Source organism: Megascapheus bottae, chromosome 3, assembly GCF_031878675.1.
Source record: "Megascapheus bottae isolate mThoBot1 chromosome 3, mThoBot2.hap1, whole genome shotgun sequence".
Classification (NCBI taxonomy): Eukaryota; Metazoa; Chordata; class Mammalia; order Rodentia; family Geomyidae; genus Megascapheus; species Megascapheus bottae.
The window spans coordinates 73,138,013-73,153,898 of record NC_143511.1 but is presented as its reverse complement, the minus strand read 5'-3'; the positions used below and the strand labels follow the sequence as shown (position 1 = coordinate 73,153,898).

Genomic DNA, 15,886 nt, shown 5'->3' with positions numbered 1-15,886 from the left:
AATTAGTTAAGGAAATCCTATTATAAAGCAAAGTACCAATACAGTTTGATTGATTATTAGTTTCTTTCTGTTTTTGTCTATCAAGCTGGCTAGATTATATCACAATGCTTAGGTGGTTTGGGATGCTGTGATTTTGTTCAATCAGTGTTCACAGGCTATTCTGGAAATTCTTAAGGCAATCCTCATAGAGGCTAAATACTTTTCATTTTCTTAAGGGAGAAGAAAGACTGCAGTAGTTAAGATCCGAGGATAAGAGAAAGAAATTAAAATATACTGAGTTGAGCATTGGTATCTCATACCTGTAACCTATCTGTTCAGGAGGCTGAGCTCTGACAATCGTGGTCGATATCCATCCAGGGCAGAAAAGTTTGTGAGACTTTTGTCTCCAAATAAACACCAAAAACAAACAAAACAAAACAAAAACAGAAGTGGAGCTGTGGCTCAAACGATAGCAACCTTAAACAAAAAACCTAAGGCAAAGCACCCAGGCCTTGAACTGGCAAACACTCATTCACACATCCACACCGGAAGGTGTGTGTGCACGCAGACACACACACTCACATTCATACGCAAAGTACAGAACAGAACATGTCTACTTTAAAGACATTCTTTTGCATCCCATTTCCGTTCTTTGTGATATGTACTAAGCAGCTGCTTTGGAAGAAATAGTTTCTTTGTTCCTGAGAATTCTAAAGATTGAGTCATTCACTTAATACCACCAACCCCATGTCATTCATGAAACAGATTCTCCACACATTCCATTTCCCACATAAGCCCCACTCCTATCACCCTGGCATTCTACCCCTAAGTCAGATCCATTGTGAAATCTGATACCAAATGGCACCTCTTTGGGGGTATTCATTATTTTTTGGGAATGTATTTTTTATTAGCTTTTTTCTTTTTTTGGTTGTGTGTTTTCAGTGTTATTGGTCTTTGAACTCAGAGCTTTGTGCTTGTTAGATAGGCACTCCTCAACTGGAGCCACATTTCCCAACCTAAGAATGTGTTCTGATGGCTGTAAGGTCACTGAATAAATCTAAAAGAAAACAAATTGCCAAGTTTCAAAGCACAGAAGAGTCCTGGCTTCACGCCAGTGAATGAATGATTACTTCATGAAAGGGGAGGAGGGAGATGGAAACTTAGAGTTTACAACTGGACTCAAAAAGTATATAAAGACCAAGGAACATTGAAGTGAACCAAGTCTGGAAAAGACTCTGGCCCTTGTGGGGAGACAGTTTACCCACTGCAAAGATGAAGCTGCTGCTCCTGTGTCTGGGGCTGACCCTGGTCTGTGCCTACCATGAAGAAGAAATGGATGTTGTGGAGAACTTTGATCCATCAAAGGTAGTCATGGAGTACCTCAACTTCTGACTGTGTTGGGGAAGGGAAAACCTGGGGGAAATCTGAAGGCAGGTAGGTATTCTGAAGAATCAGAGATTCCTTCACATGTGGCAAAAGGAGTGCTTTCAGACCTTCAACTAAGCAGTGGTACCATATTGAAATGTGACAATGCATGGGGCAGCTGCTCTTGCTGGAGGGACAGTAGAGAGGGGTCTAGGTGCTGTGCCAATGGACTGGAGACCTAATGCCAACTGCCAACCACATTGGAAGTCCTGGTCCACAGGCCAAAGTCAAGAAGAAAAAATATGCATGTGATATTGCATCTCTTTCTCTTACTTATTTCTTGCAGATTACAGGCAAGTGGTTTTCCATTCTCTTTGGCTCTGACAAAAAGGGAAAGATAGAAGATGATATCATGGGAGCTTTTGTGGAACATATTGATATTTTAAACAACTCTTCTCTATTGTTTAAATTCCATACCATGTAAGTGTGGCCTCTTTTTGTTTGAGAAATGGAAAAAAAAACTGACATTTCTCTTGGACCTCCACAGACACAAATACAGATATATACATGCATACATGTACATACTATAACTTGGACATACATAGACATAAGCAGTAATATACCCGTACATGCTAATCCTATACCCAAATCAGTCTCTCATCTGAGATCAGGACTTGATGGGTGTGGGGCTTTGCAGGAATAAGGAGTTGGTTACAGGAATAAATGTATAAGGAGAGGGAGAAGGGGGAGGTAGAAACCATTGAATTAAAGCAGTGTGGAAATAAAGCATATCTTTCTAGTTGTTGATCAAGGAGCTGCATCTCTTTCTACACTGATTCTGCCTCATGTTTTTTTTGCCAATCCTACAGCTTGAACTCAAGGCCTGGGCACTTGTCCTCTCAAGGCCAGTGATCTACCACTTAAGCCATAGCACCATTCCTAGCTTTTTCTGTATATGAGATACCAAGGAATTGAACCCAGGGCTTTGTGCGTGCTAGGCAAGTACTCTACCACTAGGCCATGCTCCCCACCCTGCTTCATGAGTTTAGGGAGGAGGATGAAGTCTGTGACAATTGTAAAGCATTATTTGAGAGGCCAACAGATGGTAAACACTCGGCAAATGAGCTAGACAGGTGGCTGTGGTGTAGTAACAGTGGGAAATAATAACAGGAAAAAAGTTGTTTTAGTCATTCTTAAAATATCAGATTGAAGCTGAGGTTCAAGTGGTAGCTAGCCTTTTGTCCAAATCCTCAGAGAAAGTGCCCAGACCCTGAGCTCAAGATCTAGGCCTGGCATGAGAGGAGGTGGGGAGAGAATCAGAAAGACAGAGAGAAACAGAGACAGAAGCAAGCTGTGTAAATAAAATCTGCTTGATAACTGCAAATGTGTTCAAGAAGTGGGATCAGAAACTCAAGTTATGGTGAGAGGATGGAGAAGGCATCTTCAACTATGTATCTAATGCATCATCTCAATCTGTTTTACAGTCTAAATGGACAGTGTACTGAGGGGTTTTTGGCTGGTGATAAAACAGACAGGAATGGTGTATATACTACTCAGTGTAAGTACTGAAGAAGGCTTTATGAATTATATTTTTACCTGCAAGGGGTTTATTAAACTGTACTACCTTTTGGTCCTTGATCAATTATTACCTATTTTTGGTAATATGTGGGGCCCATTTCGATAGCCATATTTTGAATTTAGGGAAGATGTGAGCAAAAGTCAATGCCTGGCACATAACCCCATCAGATCAAGAGGGAAACTTGGCTAAATGTACTTCCTGCAGCTAAAATTAGTTGGCAGAAAAAGAAAGTTGAAGTAAGTTGGGTAGGGTACTTCCTCATTCATTACCATCTGTTTGATCATTCCTGATGGCCTTGTCACAGCACACTATGCAGTACGTGGCCTCTGCTATGTGGTTCCAGTGTCCTTCAGACCACAGAGGCATACCATCCACAGAAATGCTGAGAGATGTAGACAGGGCTCAATGAAGGAGATGGAGGGGAAGCTGCAGCTGGGGACAGATACTTTGCTCACTGGTGATCACTTCAGTTAAACTGTTCTTTGCAAAGCCAAAGAAATGTAGAGGGCATTAGACATTTTCATCGTATTTCTTTCAGAATATGCATTTTTTTGTGTGTGTGGCTGGGCAGAGAACAGGTAGTTTCTATTACTGTTGTATAATTAAGGAATTCTGAGCCTTGTTCTGCTTTCTCTACAGATCATGGACAAAATGTATTTAGTGTAGCTGATGTGGAATATGATGAATACATTATATTTCTTCTCAAGAATGAGAACAATTTCCAATTGGCTGAACTCTATGGTGCAGTATTTGCCTGTTGATACTTATCTAGGGATGGAAGGGAGGGAAAGAAAAGGATCCTAGATAAAAAACAGTCTTCCCAATGACCTCCAGGCCATGTCTCCCACACTGAAGACCGGGGCTTACTTTGGTTCTCCCCCAGGTTCTGTGATGGGAAGATTATAAAATCTCCCATCAAGTCAGAAAGTTACCCTACTGAGGTGAAATTCTGCATTGGTGCCCCGCTGCTGCCACCCTCCTGGAACCCTGCTTCTTCCTTCATCTCCATCACCAGTACCCAAGACACTCTGCTTACTGGCACTTTCTTTTGCAGCTCGACAACCAAATGTGAGAATAGACATTAAGGAAAAGTTTGTGGAGTTCTGTGAAAAACATGGAATTGTTAAAGGAAATGTAGTAGATCTGACCAAAGTTGGTAAGCTTAACTATCAAGCTTTTCTCTTCCTGAATTTTATGTCACGGAAAGGGAAAATTCAAGGGAAAGGAGGCCTGTCTCCTTCGTTGCAAGCTGGAGAGTCATCTGGCTTCCTAAAGAAGCTGGTATCTAAATGTGTTTTATTTTTATTTTTTCCTGCCACAGAAGATCCTTGTCTTCAGGCCAGAAGTGATGAAGAGGCCTAAGCCTGCAGGTTGGTGATTACTGGAGTGAGAGTAGGTCGGGACCAGGGACTTCATAAGCATTATGGGGTTTTCGACAAAGATTCCAACAAAAATAATTTGGTAAGGAGGTTCCTGTGGAGAGTTTTACTTTGGATTCAGGATCCAGTCCTACCAGGAACTTGGGAGCAAAAAATTCAATAACTAAAAAAGGAAGAAAAAAGTGCTGATTGCCTTACAGTTTTGCTATGTGGATATATCACTGACTAAAAGAGGTCAGTGATTGATAAGTACTAAGAATCATTAAGACTTAAAATCTGGAATGGAAATGAACAGTAGGGGTGACCATGGAACTTAAGTACATTCACATTTGTGTTTGTGGTCCATCTTCCAAGCTGAGGAGGCCATACCTTTCCTTTTTTTTTTTTTTTTGTATGAGGCATGTCTTATATTTTGTCATGCTGGTATCAAACTCAGCAGTATCTGTCAATGCACCATTGAGAAAAAAATTCAAAGAAGCTGTGCACTGGTAGCTCAGACCTGTAATCCTAGCTACTTAGAAGGCTGAGAGCAGAGGATAACCATATTTTATGATAACCATATCTTCCTTTGAGCCCTGCATGCTCTTGACTTTTCATCAGGTAATGTCTGCTATACCTAATCATCCTCCAATATGGAGAATAGATTCTGAGTTACTTCATCCAGCTCTACTTTAGACTTATTGTGAGACTTTATTTGGATGAGAAAATTACAGCAATTGCCCTTGATGTTAGTCATTAATATATGAAAAGTTCTTCAACTCCTTACGCTAAAGATGACAGAAATAAATGTCTAATCCTTCATTATATTTTTCATACAATGAGTTGGGGAAAGGTTAAGACCACCTGAGCAATAGATATAAGTCATTTTCTTGGTGCCTTGTGTTCCCCTATTCTGGTAAATATCACAGAACGCCAGAGAGTTCTGTTTCTTCACCTTTTCCCTCTGGAGTGGAATTTCTCTTTATCCTCAATTCATTTCAAGGAATGCTTTGTCAGTTTCTATGTTCAGCTTGTTTAATGAGTGGACATTTTGCTTGGGTTCCAGTTTTACCACTTTCTTGTCTCCAGGGATCTTCTGAAAAATTCTGTGACCTGAATGCCATCACACAAATAGATCTCATCCTTCTATCTTCAAGATCTTCCCTAATCACCTGGAATGACTTAATCCATCAAGGATCAAAGGTTTCTCTACATTTCTTTTGCTATGTCCAGGGCAACTCTACTTGAATAAGTTCTCCCTCTACCTATTCAATAAATGATTAGCCTGCCGTCATGTCACTTCTGTTTGTGTCTGGAAGGCTGTGGAGCTGAGAGTGAGTGAATGAGGGGAAACACCAGGTCTCTGTACCCATAATCCTCCTCCAGTGTCTTTGAATCTACATCAAATTTCAAGATTCTCCTAGTAATCCTCTACTATTCCGTTTCCATAAATCACACTTGTCCTTTGATTTGCCTATTTTTCAGTCAAAAAGTATATAAAACTTTCTCTATTGCCTCTCTATTCTTTCATCTTGTTTTTCTGTGTGGAGTTATTGTGAGGCTTGAGTTCAAAGCCTGGATATTGTCCCTTAGCTTTTATGCTCAAGACTAGAGCTCTATCACTTTGAGTCACATCTCCACTTCTGGCTTTGTGTTGCTAACTGGAGGTAACAATCTCATGTCTTTCCTGCTTGGGCTGGCTTCAAACCATGGTTTCAAACCACGATCTCTCAGCCTCATGAGTAGAGAGCATTACAGATTTGAGCCAACAGTGCCCAACTTCTGGGAATCTTTTTCTCAATGGGGCACTGACAGATACTGGTGAACTTGAGACCAGCATGACAACGTATAAGACATGCCTCATGTAAAAAAAAGGAGGAGGAGGAGGAGGAGGAGGAGGAGGAGGAGGAGGAGGAGGAGGAGAAGGAGAAGGAGGAGGAGCAAGAGGACCAGGAGAAGGAGGAAACAAATGCTTAATCACTGTAGGCAATAAAGGTTAATTAAGAAGATTATCTAGGATTTGAAGCTATGTATGTTTTGCTGTTAACCCATTTCAGAAGGCTGAATCAGGCACAGCTAGTTTAATACTCTTGAGTCAAGAATATGTTCTAAGCTTGGTGTCAGTGGTCCATGCCTGCAATCCTAGCTACTCAGGAGGCTGAGATCCGAGGATCTTGGTTCAAAGCCAGCCCAGGCAGGAAAGCCCATGAGACTCTTATTTCCAATTAACCACCAGAAAAACAGAAGTGGTGTTATGGCTCAAGTGGTACAGCAATAACCTTGAGCTGAAGAGCTCAGGTACAGCGGCCAGGCCCAGAGGTCAAGTCCCACCCCACTGACAAAAAAAAAAAAAAAAAAAAAAAAAAATTCTAGGCCGGGAGTTTGGCCTAGTGGTAGAGTGCTTGCCTAGCATGCATGAAGACCCGGGTTCGATTCCTGGGTACCACATACATAGAAAAACAGCTGGAAGTGGTGCTGAGGCTCAAGTGGTAGAGTGCTAAGCCTTGAGAAAGTCCAAGGACAGTGCTCAGGCCCTGAGCCCAAGCCCAGGACAGGCAAAAAAAAAAAAAAAATCTAAATTTCCCCACACCCAGAATGAGCACTCACCAGCAGCCTGCCCAGAGCCAAGAGCCTGCCAATCTGGAGCTGCAGAACCTCACTCTATGTGAAGTACATGCCAGCACGGAGCTGAGAAGGTGGCAGCCTGGGAGAGAGTGGGGACAATCTCCTGCAGCACCCTGTGGGATCCTGACCCAAGCCTGTCCCAATCCAGGACTCAGGCAGGGGACAAAGGGCCATTAAGGCATCTTGGGATCCTGGGCACTTCCCCCAGAGCTCAAATGTAGTCTGGGTGCTGGAACACTGCTCCTGGCCCCTCTGGAATAGAAACCAGTCCAGGACTTGGGCCAGGACGAGCCCCCACTACAACTAGCGGAATCTACCTACCTAGACACAGAACTGCCAAGACTCTAGGCTACTCCTCACTACATAATGGGAACACGCTATGACGCTTGAATCTAGGCCAGAAAACCAGAATGCCCTGCACACCACAGGGTTCCCAAAACTGACCAAGACTCATTACACTATCCGCACCACCTAGAGATAAAAAATTACCAAATCCAAATTCTGCCAGAGATCCATCCAGCAGATCATGCTCAGCTACCACCCTTCACTAGAACCTGAACGACCTCGAGGACCCCTGAACCCAAATGAGCAAACACAACAAAAGATTACAAAATGATGAACAATTGAGACCACAAAACAAATCCAAAAACCCAACTACAATCCAGGGAAGGACCCCAGTGAAAGTGAAGGAGAAGAGATGGAGGACAAAAGAACCATCAAAGAAATGAACAGAGAATTGGCCAATAAAATAAAGGTAATATTCAACAGCAAATGGAGGAATGCAGGAGGAAAGAACTCAGAAGTCGCCCCAAAGAGAAAAATAGAAAGGTTAAACACCTCTTGACCTCAACAAAGAATTTGGAAGCAGGAAAGCTTCACTTTCCCTATTACAACCACAGTTGAATGCCTAAGCAACAGAAAAAGTTAAATGGAAAACAAAATCAAAGGTCAAGGATAAAAAAGAGGAATTCGAACAGAAAATCAAATATATGGAAAAAAAGCACCCAGAACATACCTAAGGTAAATCCAAGAACTGGCAGACTTAACCCAAAAAGCACAGTACCCATAGTCAGGACTGATGAGGGGCAAGAACATAACACTTAAGGCATTGAAAATTCAGTTCAAAAAAATAACAGCAAACTTTTGCAAGCATGAGAGAAAATTTCACCCATCTGACAAAGGCGTACAGACTCCTAACAGGTTTCAAGAAGAAATATTTCTAGACACATTATAGTGAAAACATTGGCATTAAAATACAAGGATAGAAAGGGGAGGGATGGGGGAGGAAGAGTGACCCAAGTGTAAGTCAGTATGACCTAAAGAAGATGGCTTAGTTTCTCTTCTTGTAGTCTTGGGGAATCCAGTTCTTTCTATGCACTATCCACTGGGGCAATGGTGCAATCCATAGAGTCACAACTGACATGTAAGAGGCAAGTTAAAAAGGACCATGGAGAACTGGGAGAGAGCAAGGGAAGGGATGACATTGCCAAAAGGAAATGAGCTCTTTACCTGGCTTATGTAACTGTAACTCCTCATACATCACCTTTATGATAAAAATATAAAATCTTTTAAAAGGCCATGGGGAAGCAAGTTTGTTTGTCTGTCCACTGCAGTCTGGCCCTTGGCTCTACAAGAGTCTTTTTTCTTCAATATTAACCCGACTACTCCCCACTTCCGGGGAGGATTAAAGAGTCAGATTTTGCTAGAGGTTAGGGCTGAATTTGTTTTGGTAATATCACTACTTCACTTAGTAGATTTCTGGTGTACCTTCCTCTTGACTCTTCCATGTCCAGATAAACACTTCCCCCCACTTTTTTTCTTTTTTTTGCCAGTCCCTGGCTTGAGCTAAGGGCCTGAGCACTGTCCTTGGACTTTCTCAAAGCTAGAGCTCCACCACTTGAGCCTCAGCACCTCTTCCACCACCTCTTATCTACACAGATTTCAGCCTGGAAATTCAGGTGATTTCTAGATTGGTCTATATGGTCTTTATAACAATAAGGATAATTTTTTTAAAAAAAAAAGAAAAAAGGAATTTATTCAGGGTTTGGGGATATGCCTTAAGTAGGAGAGCACTTTTTTTGATGTAAAAGGCCCTAGGCCAATATCCTATAACACACACACACACACACACACACACGCTCGCGCGCGCGCACGTGCAGAATACACTAGATCTCAGGCAGGGAGTTTGGCCTAGTGGTAGAGTGCTCACCTAGCATGCATGAAGACCTGGTTCGATTCCTCAGTACCACATACATAGAAAAAAGCCGAAAGTGGTGCTGATAGAGCTCTAGCCTTGAGAAAGTCCAAGGACAGTGCTCAGGCCCTGAGCTCAAGCCCAGGACTGGCAAAAAAAAAAAAAAAAAAAAGAAAAGAAAAGAATGCACTAGATCTTGCTTAGCATCATTAGCTCTCAGAACAACTTGGTGTCATATGCATAGTATGATAGCACATATGAAAACTGTATGTGACATAAGAATAGTGCAATATATTGTTCTGGATAGCTATATGTGCAGCCATGAACTGCTGCTGACAATATGAATGCAAATCTCCAGGGATCTTCTCAATCCTCAGCCTCTAATTCAGTAGGTCTGCTTTCTAACATGTTCCCTGGTGATGCCACCATTGCTAGTCTGGGGTCCTCACTTCCAATAGCAAGGCATTAAATTGTTAAAGTAGATTACAAGGGTATCTATTCACTCACCAAGACTAATCCCTGAGAACAGCCAAATGAGATGGAGAAATACATCTATCAGTGTTTTATTACTGTTTATTTTGTATGTTGGTGCTGGTCCTGGGATGTGAACTCAGAGCCAGGATACTGTCTCTGAGCTTTTTTGCTCAGGGCTAATAATATTCTATCACTTGATCCACAGCTCTGCTTCCAGCCTTTGGACAGTTAATTGGAAATACGAGTTTCATGAACTTCCTTGCCCAGACTGGCTTCAAACTGCAGTCCTCAGATCTCAGCCTCCTGAGCAGCTAGAGATATAGGAGTCATCTAGCAACGCTGGGATATTGCTATTAATTATTAAGAGAGGAAACATACAGATAAAAGGCCTAGGAAAAGGAAAACAGAATGTGCGAGCAGCTTCTGTTGATGGACATGAGGTGACTGTTAGCTTCCCATCTATAATATTTTTATGAGTTAAGGTAAATGGAGTCATAAAGAGAAGAGGTTTATGTTGGCACATAGATGAGAGATTTCAGTCCAGGATGGGGTGGTTCCATTATTATGTTTGTCACAGGTCTCTTTAGGAGTCTCCATACACAGCTCTGCACAGACATTTCCCAATCTCCAACACATCCTCTGTGCACTTATCCTTTTCACTCTCCCTCTTTGTCTTTCCTTACTTCCACCCTTCCTCCTCCCCTTCTCAGGCTCCTTCCTTTCCTCTCCCCCTATGTCGTTTTTTTGAAACAGAATCTTGATCTTAGCTGACACAGGCATGGAATTCAGCTTGTAACCCACATTGGCCACAAAGTCTTGACTTGCATGCCTGAGCCTGCCAAGTGCTCAGATTGCAGGCATGTACCATCATGACAGCATTATTACTCTTTCAATTCAGGCATTTCCCTACCATTTTCTAGAAAGTAGCATTTCTCTCTCTTTTCCTTTTCATCAGAAAAAGGAGTAGTTAAAACCTAATTTCAGCAACATCTATGAAGCCTACATAATAAGAATATTTGATGCTTAATATCTCTGGCCATAAAAGAAATGCAAATCAAAACAACTTTGAGGTTCCACCTCATTCCAGTTTGAATGACTGTTATCAAGAAATCTAATAACAACAAATACTTGCAGGCATGTGGCCAGAAAGGATTGCTACTACACTGTTGGTGGGAGTGTAAACTCATTCAACCACTCTGGAAAGCATTATGGAGGTTCCTCAGAAGACTAAACATAGAGCTCCCCTATGACCCAGCAATCTCACTCCTGGGCATTTATCAAATGTCCAGAAACAAGGACATACTAAAGCTACTAGCACAACTATGTTCACTGCAGCAATATTTTTTTTTACCATAGCTGACATATGGAACCAACCTAGATGCCCCTCAGTAGATTTATAGATCAAAAAGATGTGGTATTTACACACAATGGAATTCCATGCTTTCATCAGAAAGAATGGCATTGCCCCATTTCTAAGGAAATGGAAGGATTTGGAAAAAAATCATAAAGTGAAGTAAGCCAAACCTAAAGGAATATAGGCTCCATGGTTTCTCTCATTTTTTAGTGATGAGTATATGTCTAGGATTTTTCCTAGCAGAGGATCACAATAGTGCAAAAGATATGTACATTTAGCCATATAGGATAAGGCTAAGCGAAATGAACTATAGGATATGGAAACAAGAGGTTTATCTTTGTGATTGTTGTTCTTAAGGTACTATGTGTAGTTATTTCTTTTCTCTCCCTCTCCCGTATGGTTTATCTCATGTTGTTACTGTATCTGACTTTGGTACCTGATATATTGTATATATGTTCATTTGAAATAGGGAAAGGGAGGGAAAAAACAAGATGTTTGGGAGAGGGTAGGAGGAGGAAAAATGGGAGAAAAACACAGGATGGGGTATCAATGTTCAAGAAGTAATGTACCCACTACCTGACACATGTAAATGTAACCCCTCTATATATCATCTCAACAATAAAATACAATTTAAAAAAGAATATTTGAAAAGATCCATTTGACATAGAAACAGTGGAACAAAGATGAACTAATTCACTTCACACGATGTTAGGAATGAACTATACAACTTGGAGGAAGGAGGGATGGGACAGAGAAAATGGGGAGAAAATGAGGGAGTGACAATGTTCAAAGAGAAATGTATTCATAACCTGACTTATGTAACTGTAACCTCTCTGTAAATTGCCTTCATGATAACATTGACATTAAAAATCATACAAAATAAAATATACCCATTTGAGAAAATTATTTGAAATATTTCAGGATTCTCAAGTCTTTGTAAGAATATTTTTACCTTCAAAATAAAGGAAAATTGTCCTCAGGGCACTGGTAGCTCTTGCCTGCAATCCTACCTACACAGGATGACAGAAATAGCACTGTGGCTCAAGCCTTCTGCAAATAAAGAAGCTCAGGGATAGCACCTTGGACCAGAATTCAAGTCCCAGGACCAGCCAAAAAAAGAAAATGAAAAAAAAAAAAAGAAATTGTTGGGTATCGATGTCTCATGCACATAACTTTGCTACTCAGGAGGCTGACATGTAAGGACTGCCCTTTGAAGCTAGCCTTGGTGGAAAAGTCCATGTGATGCTTATCTCCAATAAAGCACCCCCAAAACCAGAATCAGAGCTGTGGCTAAAAACTCAGGGACAAGGCCCCAGCCCTGAATTCAAGTCCCAGGACCAGTACTAAGTTAATTAATTAACTAAAAGATTAGTTCCAAATTAAATATTATTATTACTGTATTATCCATCTAATGAATATTTAAATTAAGGTCCAAAACAATCATTGTTACCAGTTACCAATCACTGTTACCAATTAACATCTCAGAAGAAGGTTTAAGACCATATATAGAAATATAAAAGATCTAATCAAGATGTCTGGCATTTAATTTTTTAAATAATCTAGTGCACAGCCATCCAAGCTAACTTGAACTCATAGTCCTATGTATTTGAAAGCCAGAGATCCAGGGAGTCACAACTCAAGGCCAGGCTGGGTTGAGAGTTTGTGACACTCCATCTCAACCAATAGCTAGGTATGATGGCACACATGTGCTATCTCAGCTATGGGAGAAGCACAATTGCTGGGCTCAGTGGCATGTGCCTGTCATTGCCAGTACCTGGAGAAGCACAATTCACACACATACATATAGGATGGGTTCGTTGAGCTCCTTATATGCCTCATGGGTCTAAGTTATCAATTAAACTTAATCATAGACATGTGCATCCGGGGGAAACATGTAGGGGCAGTTGCCATCCATTGGGAATGTTGGAATGGAACCCTGCTGATAAGAGGGGACGGCTGTGTCCTGTTAGGATGTGGGAGATGGGTCTGGGTGTGGCTGTCTAGGTCTGATGAGCAGGTTCAGGTTCTCTAGTTCACCCTGGAATACCAGTTCTTTCTTTACTGTACTTAGCCAGCAACGATCTATTCTTATAATCCAAATTAGATTCAGCATAAACTTTTGGAAATCCATGTGATGATGTATCTGAAATGCTCATTATCAAGGACAACCAGGTCTTTTTGATGGGCCTGTTTCCAGAGATAGTTTTAACCAAAGCTTTGTCTTGGGATAAGACAGACAAAGGTCAGAGTCTTCTAAGCCCACATAGAGACTTGGAGTCCTCATCTTCTCCTTGAAACCCTACAATAACCCCAGGGTGTCCTGGTTTGATATTTACTTTGGGAGTTTAAGTTGACCCTTATCTGATTTTCTCCTACTGTTTTAAGGTTGTTCATGATATTTAAAGGGAAATAGCAACAAGACAGCTGAAAAACAACTGGTTATCCATGCAGTCTAGTGAGTGTCGCTGTTGCATTGGTCCCTGTGGTTCTGGAACTTTTTCTTTAACATTTTCAGGATGCAGTTAAGTGAGGGTGTGTCCCTCCAGACCTTTCAGTACAATATTGCAGCCCCCTCCCCATCACAGGGCTAGCTTATATTTACTCATCCACTCTATCTAGAATGGAAGTGTAGTGAAGTGCCGTGAGGGCATTGACTGTTGGTTCAGGTGAAACTGTGGTCCCTACAAAGTACACACTCAGGTTTGTTGTGTTAGCACGTATGCTTCCATGACCTGCCTAGGAAGAATTAGAAAATCCATTTCCTAGTCAGACATGGTGGTACATGTCTATAATCACAGCACCCAGTAGGCATAGACAAGAAGGTCACCAGTTCAAGGCCAGCCTGGATTACATAGTAAGTTCCTTGATTACACAGAAAGTAAGGTAAAGAAAAAGAGATGAAAAGAAAGAAAGAGAAAAGGGGGAGGATAAGAGGGAGGAAGGAAGGGAAGAAAAAGAGAAAGCGAAAGAAAGAAGAAATAAAAGAAGAAAAAGAGGGAAAGAAGAAGGAAGAAAGGAAGGAAAGAAAAAAGGAGATAGGGAAAAAGAGATGGAGAAAGAAAAAGAAAAATCTCTGTCTAAATAATTTTCCATTGTTTTAAGTACATTTTGTTTCAGTTTTCTAATAACTTAATTTAAAAGTCTTAAATCTATCTGCATTATAGAGCATTTTTATTCTTTTTTCTTTTCATTTATTGTTTATTTTTTATTTGTTTATTGTCAGGGTAATGTACAGAGGGGTTACATTTACATTCACCAGGTAGTAGGCGCAATACTTCTCATGTTTTTGTTCCCAGTTCCTTCCCTCCACCCCCCAATCATCTTGTTTCCCCTCTTCCTTTTCCTATTTCAAATAGACAAATAAACAATATATATATATATATATTTATATATAATATACCAGGTAACAAAGTCAGATACAGTAACAATATGAGATTAAGCATAAGGGCAAAAAAGAGAAGAGAAATAACATAGTACATTAAGAACAACAATCACACAAGATAAAGCTCTTGTTTCCATAGAATATTTTTATTCTTATCAAACTTTTACTCACGGTAATTCTAATGCTTTGAATGAGCTATGTCAGAAAGATGGTTGGGTCTTTTCATAATTCAAAAATGGATTAGTCAAGCAGAGAAAGTTGAAAGTATAATGTCCACCATGGAATCCTCTCATTCCATTGGAATTTGGGACGTGGAATCCCTCATTCCTTTGGAAATTCCTCATTCCCTTGGAAATTCTGGCAGGATGAGAGGGGTCGCTCCTGCAGTTAGCCTTAAGTCTATTCATATAAACCTGGTCAGATGGACTGATTGAACCATCTTCCTCCTGTCTTTTTCCTTGTAGACTGACACTGGAAATCTGATGGTAAAATGTGGGTGATGTGATTAGTATTTCTTAAACTGCCCCCTAAAATGTATTAAATTGGGGAAAAGGTTTTAAAAGGAATGTTTAAAGGTTTGTAACAGCAGAAAAAAACAAAAAACAAAAAGCAATGCCTCTTCTAAAAGGAGGCCTGGAGACAAAGGGAGTGCCTTGAGCCCTTAAGGGTTCTTCAAATGCAATTAAAGGCTAAAGTGTTAAGTGTTTAAGCAAATACCAGTAAAAGTTTTAAAGAAAATTAGAAATGGGTTTCTAAACAAAATTTTGAGTTGAAGTGAAGTTGTCCTAAATGTTTGTTTCAGAAAAGAGAAAAAAGGAAAATTAGGACTATCAAAATGATTGACAGTTTCCAGCAGACCCATGGAAAAGGACAGCAGATCCTCATTCAGATGTAATTTTGGCCCTTACCGAGTTACAGGTAAGATCATGCTTAGGGACTGTTTCTGTGTTGACCACCTTGTTGCTTTAATTGGAGTAACATGGCCTTATGAAGGACTCATTGATCTGAAAACTGCAGTTCTGAGCCAGCCTGGGCAGAGCAAACTCCCTGTGAGATTGTGGTGTCTACTCTAGCAGCAGAATGCTAGTGAGGCAGAGTTGCTTTGGAGCTCAAAGTGGCAGAGTGCTAGCCTTGAGCTGGTAAGCTGAGGGACAGTGCCCAGGCCCTGAGTTCAAGTCCAGCAACTAACCAAGTGGAATGCCAATCCCTGTGTGAAAAGGCACTCCTGACAAAAGCAATGAAGCATCCAGATGCAGTAAGCCACTATTTGGATGGCAGAGATGGTATCAGATCCTAGAGTCACTTGTGCTTGGCCATTCAAAATTAATCAGAGCCGGGAGTTGATAGAATAGTTTGTAAGCATGCCATACTACTGTCCATGTCCATTTACTCCATAAGTGGGCAGGAACTTGTCAGTCATCTGTAACAGTGGGTAGTTTACAATCCTGAACCCCATGTTTGCTCAAATCCCAAACTGAGCAAATTTTGAGTTGACACCAGCCACAAATTCTGGAAGGAAGTTTGTGGACCTGAGGCTGTGTCCCTACTGATCTGTATCTAGGCCTATATAGGTAAC

General features: G+C 40.9%; 1 protein-coding gene across 1 annotated transcript; it reads left to right on the top strand.

Moving 5' to 3' along the window:
* The first annotated feature begins 1,251 nt into the window (after positions 1-1,251).
* On the top strand, positions 1,252-4,285 carry LOC150065801 (allergen Fel d 4-like). The gene is made up of 6 exons (XM_090329182.1): positions 1,252-1,344; positions 1,691-1,824; positions 2,829-2,902; positions 3,563-3,664; positions 3,978-4,079; positions 4,248-4,285. Exons 1-6 carry the CDS (start codon positions 1,252-1,254, stop codon positions 4,283-4,285), a joined length of 543 nt encoding a protein of 180 aa, XP_090185308.1.
* The last annotated feature ends 11,601 nt before the right edge of the window (positions 4,286-15,886 follow it).

Bases quoted from the DNA above. Each gene is read 5' to 3' on its own strand.
- LOC150065801 (XM_090329182.1), top strand. From the start codon at position 1,252: ATGAAGCTGCTGCTCCTGTGTCTGGGGCTGACCCTGGTCTGTGCCTAC. The intron at 1,825-2,828 runs GTAAGTGTGGCC...TCTGTTTTACAG, and splicing joins TTGTTTAAATTCCATACCAT to TCTAAATGGACAGTGTACTG. The intron at 2,903-3,562 runs GTAAGTACTGAA...CTTTCTCTACAG, and splicing joins TGGTGTATATACTACTCAGT to ATCATGGACAAAATGTATTT.